Raw genomic sequence first — 8,691 nt, 5'->3', positions numbered from 1 at the left:
TAATATGCCAACTCAGGCTGTCCAAATCACGGGCTTTTCAAAGAAATTAATGGAATGATTCTCCATTTAGAAGAAAGCAGTGAGCTGTCTGTCAGCGTCACTCAGGGAAATGGCATGCCAAGAGGGGAACTCCTGGAACTGGCTATATTGAGGTAAGTTGGAAAGGGTTGGGGAGGGGTGGGAAGTCTGTGTTCAAAGTGGAGGGGATGTTCATTGGGACAACTAAACCAATATAGATACTCAGAGAGTGTGGCTGAGCATAAGCTGAGGGCATAGTTCTGACAGAATAGAGCTCTGCATAAGCCTGCAAAATCCTATCAGGAAATGAAACCCAGAAGATTACATGGAGTAGGCAAATAAATCATTTCACAGAGAATCAGGTTTGGCAGGGACTTCAGAGGCCATCTAGTCCATGCTATAATTGAACAAGAATTCCTACTGTGACAAGGGGTTGCTCAGATTCTGCTTGAACCCTTCTACCATGGGAGAACCCACTACTTTCCAAGGTAGCCAATTCTACATTTGCATGGCTTTAAGGGTTAGGAAGTTTTTTTCTTACATTGAGCCTTTCTTCAATTTCATTTGATCAATTACTCTTTGCTCCTCCGTACCTTCCACCATTTGCTTCTACTTCTGCCCTCACAACAAGTCTAAAGTTTTCTTCCATATGATAGACTCCTAGCTATGTGACCCTGGGAAAGTCACTTAACTTGTCTGACTCAGTTTCTTCATCTGGAAAATGAGAATAATAATAGTATATAATTTTCAGTGTTGTTATGTGGATGAAATAAGGTAGTATTTGTATAACACTGAAAACCTTAAGACAATATACAGGGGCAGCTAGGTGGCGCAGTGAGTAAAATGCCAGCCCCAGAGTCAGGAGGACCCGAGTTCGATTCCAGCCTCAGACACTTAACACCCACATAAAAAATCTAGCCATGTGACCTTGGGCAAGTCACTTAACCCCAATTGCCCTCCAAAAGGCAAAAAAAAGACAATATACAAATATCAGTTAATATGAATATTAATTTACAAAGTACTTTGATAGACCTTCATGTAATTGAAGACAGCTACCCCTGCTCCTAAGCCCTGGACTTCCTAATAAATGGAATGAACTAGATGTTCAGAAATTCTGTGATTAGCACAGTGCCTGGCACACAGTAGACACAAAAAATGTTTATTGATCGATTATAAGCATTCCATCAGTCACTGAACAGGAATTTAACTGCTTACTATGTTTCAGGCACTGTGCTAGGTGTTAAAGTACCTTTCCTATAGGCTGAACATTCCAAGTTCCTTCAACCAGTCCAGATATGGAAAGGATTTTAGTCTCCATCTTGGCTACTCTCCTCTGGATAGATCCCTGCTTATTTATGTCTTTTTTTTTTCTTTTTGGAGGGCAATTGGCATTAAGTGACTCGCCCAAGGTCACATGGCTAGTTTTTGTGTTTAGTGTCTGTAATGCCATGCACAGAAGCTTTCCAGAAGAACTGCTACTGTGAACAGCTTTTTTTAAGGTTCTGATTACTCAGTATAGTGATCACTCTATTCCATAACAAAGGCAAAACATCCATGGAAAATCAAGGTACAGCATAATTCAAAATACAGCATTCACCATATTTCAACTTATCACAGAAAATCACAATATAATATTCACAACATAGTCTCAAAGTAAAATAGTCACTCTTAAGTGACTCACTCAATCAGTCACAAAATAGTCACTCTTAAGCTAATTCAATCAGTCACTTATCAGTAGTATCAAAGTACACAGTCAAAGTCTTCCACTCCTGGGGCAAAGTCTTGATTAACTCAATCAGTCACTAATCAGTAACAATAGTCAAGTACTCAAAGTACAATCAGTCACTTATTCAGCAAAGTCTTTACTAAGTATCATACACAAAACCCTCCACCCCCTAGGTCACTAGTAAACTATAATTCCATAATTACTCCATACCCAAGGAGAGGTCTTTTCTTCATCTTGACTTGGGGCCTGTTCTCAGATTCCCTGGATCCCTTTCCACGGTCCCAGATTCTACCTGGGTTCAATGGTAGACAGCTCCCTGTTCCTTGACCAGCTCTCTGGGCAGGTCCTGCTCCACACTGGCGTTCACAGGCTCTGGTCCATGTCAGCTCCTTCACCATTTCTGCTCCAGGGAATTCAAGGCTCAACCAAGCCACAAACAAACAAAGTGTCAGCATCCCGGTCATGCTTCAGTCACCTGGGCTCCTGGATCCTGGGCTCCTGGCTCCAGCCTCCAGCTCCTGGCTCCTGGCTCCTAGCTCTGGGCTCTGGGCTCCTGTTCAGAAGAAGCTCCACAACCACAAGTTTTCAGGACTCAGTTCTCCATTCTTCTGTAGCTGTTCTGCCACCAGATCTTGGTCTCAAGGAAATTCTGACTCTGCCTCTCTGGGGCTCTTCTTATATACACAGTATTAGCTACTTCCTTCAGCCAACTTCCTGTTACGTCAGTAACAAGGGGCAGGAGTTCATACCTTCTGTTCCCCCAATCAGAGGCTTGATCAGTTACTAAGTGCTAAGCACCTGCTACTTTTGCCAACACAAAGGGATCTTCAAATTCAAAATTACTTTACCATTACAGTATCTGAGGCTGGATTTGAACTCAGGTGCTCCTGATTCCAGGGCGGTGCTCTATTCACTGTGCCACCTAGCCGTCCCCTTATTTATGTCTTTCATAAAATGTTGAAACTCCATCCTAAATATAATATAACACTTTAGACATAGTCTGACCTAGGCAGACCTCCCTTGTTTGGACATTTCTCTTCTTAATAAATTGCCGAAATTTTTATTTGCATCTTTAGATTGCCGAGTCATACTGTTGACTCATATTACACTTGCAGTTCACTAAAAACCCAAACCACTTTTCAAATGAACTGTTGTTTAGACATGTCTCCGCCTGAAGCTGAAAATTTTTAATCCAAGTGAAGGATTTTATGCTTATTTCTATTATAGTTTGTCTTATTTGAGTCAATCCATCATTTTAGGCTATTGAAATTTTTTTTGAACCCTGACATTATCATTTAATATATTAGCTATTCTCTCACAGTTTTGCCATCTATGACCTTATTCCCATGATTGATAAAAATTTTAAACAGCTCAGAGCTAAAGAGGGATTCTTGAAATACTCCACCAAGAGAACTCTCTCAAAGTTACTATCAAATCACTAATGTCATTGATTTTGATCTATCTGTGCTTTAGGTCCAATCTTTTAACCACTTCACAATATATCTAACTATACAATATTCCAGACTAATTCTCTCCATCTTGTCCAAAAGGGTAGTAAGAACAATTTTGTCAAATGCTTCACTGAAATCTAAGTATACTATGTCTATAGCGTTTCCCTGATCTATAAAATTATCCTGTCAAAAAGGGAAATGAGGTTAGACAGGCATTTCTACTTTCTACAGTTTTGTCAGAAATTCAAGTCAAATTCATTGCTTTAAATTTTGTTGATTCCTTCCTTTTTCTCTTTTTCAAAATTAGGAATTTGTCCTTAGGAAAACAAACGAGCTGAAAGAAACTTTTGAGGACATTTAGGCCAAACTCCTCATTTTGTACATGAGGAAACTGAGATCCAACGACTTCCCCAAGATGAAATAAGGAATAAATGACAGAATTTTGAAGCAAACCAGACCCCCTGAATCACAATCCCCAACACTCTTTCCACTCTAGCACAGTGCTTCCAATTCTGCGGTGCTATTCAAATTCACTATGATTTTTCAAAGAGGACACTGGCTTAACAGTTTTACCCACAAGTGTGTTGGAGCAAGTTTGAAATGGCATGTGGGAGCTGGTTAAAATTTCAATGTGAGCATTTACAAGTCAGATTCAGCAAAAACTGCAAAGCAGGAGTTGATTTATTGTTTTGTTGATTGTCTAGACTTAAGAAAGCAAGGAGAGGGGTGGCTAGGTGGCACAGTGAATAGAGCATCAGCCCTGGAGTCAGGAGAACCTCAGTTCAAATATGCCTCAGACACTTAACACTTACTGGCCTTGTGTCCTTGGGCAAGTCACTTAACCCCAATTGCCCTGCCCTCCCCCAACCAAAAAGCAAAAGTAAAAAAAAAAAAAAGCCATAGAGAAAACCATCAATAATGCAGATTAACCTTAAAAGGATGTCCTGTAGTACTCCACCCCACCCCACCCTACCCCAGCCAGTTGTTAACCAGACTACTTCTAGTTATATTTGCCAGCATATTCAATATTCTGAGATTTACTTCTGGCCTGGTAACCTAAATACATTCAAAGGAAGCAGGTGTTCTCTTCCAATCTCCCCAGTTGTCTTGGACATCGTCACCATTAACCATTTTTGTTCTATTTTTTTCCTTTGGCGGATTATTTCTCTGCCTTGGTAGAAAAGGAATTGAGTAGTTCTGCCTTCTACTCCATGCTCCTACTGTAATACTTTTAGTAGGTCACAGTCTGGGGTTAAACTATTGTTTAAATATCTTAAAGAAGATTTTTAAAAAGCACTTAGCATGTTTCATTTGCATATACTCAATTCAATAAATAAAATCTCAGAGACCTTGGTTGGTAATTAGTAGAGCTTATGTATGCACTTGCAAGTAGCAAAACTGCATTTGCAAATAGTTTCAATTCAAACTGTCCTGTTACTCTTCCTAATAAAACCAAACTGAATAGATGTAGTTTCACCTACTTTTTCTTTCTTCTTCCTCTGTTTTTCCTCTTCCTTTTCATTGTTTATTATATGTAGCTCTGGATTTGCTGGATATTATTCCCCCTCATTCCTTAGAGGACAGCATTTGTAATGTGTTGTTAGCACTCCCACTGACCCAGAGAAATGGAGAATGTCAGAATTAGAAGGAATTTCCAAAGTCATCTAGTACAACCCATCCCTGAACAAGAGGATTTCCAATGTAACTACTTCATCACATGGTCAACTAGCTTCTACTTGAGTATTCCCAGAATATATGGGAAATCATACATGCTCTATGATGAAATGGAAATATCACTGGAATTAGAATAGGAAGACCTGGGTTCGATTTCCATGACCCTATTGGACAAGCCACATAGGTATTTATGTGCTTTAATTTCCTCATCTGTAAAATGGGGGTAATAAAATAAGTATTGCCCAATTCACAGGGTTGTTATGAGGAAGGCACTTAGTAAATATGAATTAATATTAATATGAACTAACATTTATATATTGTTTTATGTTTTCAGTATTTCACAACTACTACCTTATTTCATCCTCATGACAACACTGAGAATTAGATACTATTATTGTTCCCATTTTAAAGATGAAGAAACTGAGGCATAGAGATTAAGTGACTTTCCCAGGGTCACATAGCTGGTAAATGTGGGAGACTGGATTGAATTCAAATCTTCCTCTCTATCCACTGTGCTACCTGTGTTATCATCGTCATTGTTGTCATAGTAATAATTACCCTAAAAATAACCCATTTCCCCCTTGTACAACTCTAATTGTCTAGAATTCGCTCTTCATGTTGAGCCAAGACCCTCTTCCCTGTAACTTCTACCCTTTGGTCCTCATACTGACTTCTGGGACCAAGTAAAATAGGTGTAATCCTCCTAGGGAGTCCCTTCTCTCCCTCTCTCTAACTAGGCTATACTCAAGCTTTTATGATGGCCAACATCTGCTTTGACAGGGGGGTAAAATGGTACCCAGGAGTGTGAGGGAAGCCCCTTAAATATCCAAATGTGCCTTACCCTGTTTTCTCCTCCCTAGCTTCCAGTCTAATGGTCTATTAGGGGATGGGAGGGGTCCTTAATCCAAAGCCCTCCATCATCTCTGACAACTTCTTGAATTCTATTGAAACAGACTTATAGAGGTGACCATGTCCTTAGGGGTGAAACTGTTATAAGTACATTACCTAGGGAAGGACAACCAGTCCTTTGACTTCCTTCCTGATAGTTCCTTGGTTCAAAGAAAGGTTCTAGGACTAATGTCTGGAATTTCCTCACACTCCTGTTCCCTCTCTTAAATCAGTCAGATCTCAAAATCCCTTGGACATTTTCCTTGGCCAGTAAAGAAGAAAGAAATGTCAAGGGATAGATATCTAGTTATCTATACATATCATGTGTATGTATGCATGTGTGTAATATATATATATATATATATATATATAGGGGGAGAGAAAAAGAGAGAGAGAGAGAGAGAGAGAGAGAGAGAGAGAGAGAGAGAGAGAAAGAGAGAGAGAGAGAGAGAAACAGGCAGACAGACAGAGAAGAGAATCATACAGAGGTCTCTTGGCCACTATGAGGTGCCATGAAGCAATAGTGAAGGGATCTGAGGGGGGAGAAGGACTGTGAGTCTGTGGTCTGGTCATATCCTTCTTGCGCCTGGCCAGTGCTATGAATTGCAGTAATACTTCTCATGTTAATCTTTCTACTCCTACCTTTGTCAGCCTAGATCTATAGCTCACCATCAGCTTTGTCACACAAGAACTACCCCTGACCCCTGTCCTTGCTTTCTGATATGACCCCTAGGGTGAAGTTATTCTCCTATTCCCTGGATTACTCATGATGATGGCATCCCCCAATTTACCAAGAAATGTCCTGAAGGGGGAAAAAAGCACATTAGTAAGGACAAGAAAGAGAGAGAGAGACAGAGAGAGAGAGAGAGAGAGCCATCTTTATTTCACATGAACAAGCATGAATTACATGCTGAACCAGAACACTAGTGCCAGTGAAGTACCCGTAACCACAAAAATCTGTGCTTTATTCACAGGACCAGCTATCATTACAATGTGGCTTTCCAGACATTGCTTCCTAGACATCTCCATCATTATCTTCATGGTCCCAAGTTTCTCTCAGAGACCAAGGGCTCAGTCTTCCTAGGGATGATGAGAGTTCTTCCTTACTCTAGCTCCTAGTAGTGGAAAACAGGGAGGGAAGGTTGCTCTCAGAGGTCTGGAGGGTGTGGGGTAGGGCTATGATGGAAGGACTCTTCTTTTCCCCCAGACTGTATTGAGAAGTCTGAACCAGTGAACTCTCCATGGGCATAAGGGATAGGCACATACCAATTAGGAACTGAGTTTACAAAGCCCATTTCTGTATAGACAGCAATGGGGATAGACTGGTGTATACATAGCAATATATTTGTAATCTCTGGGAAAATTCATTTTATTCACAGGCAGGTTGTCCAGGGCTGCCCCTTCACTGCAGGGAAGTCATACCCCATCCTGTGTTAAAGGGCTCCGTGGGTGACTCCCATGTAGCAGAAACAAGTCCAAAGGTAAATAAGAACCTTGTTGGACCTGGGACATATCTGCCTTGATTTCCTTTTTTAGGAGATCTGATAGCTCAGAAAAGACCAGGTTGGTTTCTCCTGGTCCTTTCAGCCCCAGAAAGGTTTTGTGTTGGCTGTCCTATGGTTGTGTTGAGGGTGAGGGGAAGGAAGTATGAAGTGATATGAAGCATTAGGTAACATGGGACTTATGGGTATGTGTGAGATGGTGGTAGGAGGGAATAGGACATGTGTACTCAAGAGCTGTCCTCATCGAAGCCTGAAGAGTACACTCCCATCACAAGCTGTTTATTCCCACCGGAAGTCCTGCCCAACAGTTTCATAAAATTTAATATTATAAGGTCTATAAAAGTCTCGGAGCTGGTCTATCACCTCAGGGTCTATCTGTACATGAGTTCTCCCTTTGGATTTTCCCAGACAGCGGGGCAGAATGCTGCTCTCTGTTTTTTTCAAGCAAGGGAAGCCTTTGGTCTTGTTGAAATAGAAGTGCTTATCTGTGATGACCCTTTTGATGCCAAGGAAGTCCTGGACTCTGCCCATCTCCCCAGCAGGGTCTGTGATGAGGCGTTCGCCACTGACAAAGTGGATCTGGGCCAATGGAAAGTACTGAAGCCAACTCTCTAGGTGAACCACATACATTCCTATGCGGATGGCATTCCAAGACATGTCCACGAGTCCCAGGCTCCGGTTACGGAAGGAGAGCCCCTCAAAGGTTGGGATGTCTGGTTTCTTGGAAAGAGTCTGAGTGTAATCTGAGATAGCCCTCGTCACAGGGTTTCGGACAACCACAATCAGTTTGGTATCTCGGGACATATTGAAAATCCTCCTCGGGGCTTCCTTGGTGACAAAGTAGCTGGGTGTTTTCTCCATTGTAATTTGACTTTCAAGTGTCCTGGGCATGAGGCTTCTGCAAAAAAAAGACACATATTGTCAGATCCTAGGAGGCATGCATATTCAACCTAAGACCTATTCATTTATTTTTTTCTCTCTAGGGCTCTTAAGAAAGACTATAGTGTGTTCTATTTAGTTCTTAGCAAGTAGAAAACATTTCTTCCCTATAAAGCAGAAAGAAGGAAGGAAGGAAGGAAGGAAGGAAGGAAGGAAGGAAGGAAGGAAGGAAGGAAGGAAGGAAGGAAGGAAGGAAGGAAGGAAGGAAGGAAGGAAAGAAGGAAGGGAGGAAGGAAAGAAGGAAGGGAGGAAGGAAGGGAAGGAGGCAGGAAAAGAGAAATAAAAAAAGAAGAAAGAGGAGGAGGTGGAGCCAAGATGGCAGAGTAGAAGCACAACCTTCCCGCAGCTCCGGCTTCCACCTTCCCCAATCCATGTAAAAAGGGGACTCTAAACAAATTTTGGAGCTGCAGAACCCACAAAATGATACAGAGAAGCTAAACTCCCACTGAGGACAGCCTGGCAGGCTGGCAGAAATCCAGCTCAGTGCTCTGGG

The 8,691-nt window shown here is 41.5% G+C and overlaps 1 protein-coding gene across 1 annotated transcript in view; it reads right to left on the bottom strand.

Annotated features, from left to right (window-relative positions):
- Nucleotides 1–6,613: 6,613 nt before the first annotated feature.
- HS3ST2 (heparan sulfate-glucosamine 3-sulfotransferase 2) overlaps nt 6,614–8,691 on the bottom strand; it is a 153,184-nt gene continuing 151,106 nt past the window's right edge. The window contains exon 2 of the mRNA XM_069089221.1: nt 6,614–8,157. Within this exon, the coding sequence (XP_068945322.1) occupies nt 7,539–8,157 (619 nt within the window). The 3' untranslated portion in view covers nt 6,614–7,538. The remainder of the gene's footprint in view (nt 8,158–8,691) is intronic.

This window comes from Petaurus breviceps, unplaced genomic scaffold, assembly GCF_028583685.1.
Source record: "Petaurus breviceps papuanus isolate PSGF00001 unplaced genomic scaffold, PetGlider_PUasm1.0 120, whole genome shotgun sequence".
Taxonomy (NCBI): domain Eukaryota; kingdom Metazoa; phylum Chordata; class Mammalia; order Diprotodontia; family Petauridae; genus Petaurus; species Petaurus breviceps.
This window is presented reverse-complemented; position numbering and strand designations above follow the sequence as displayed.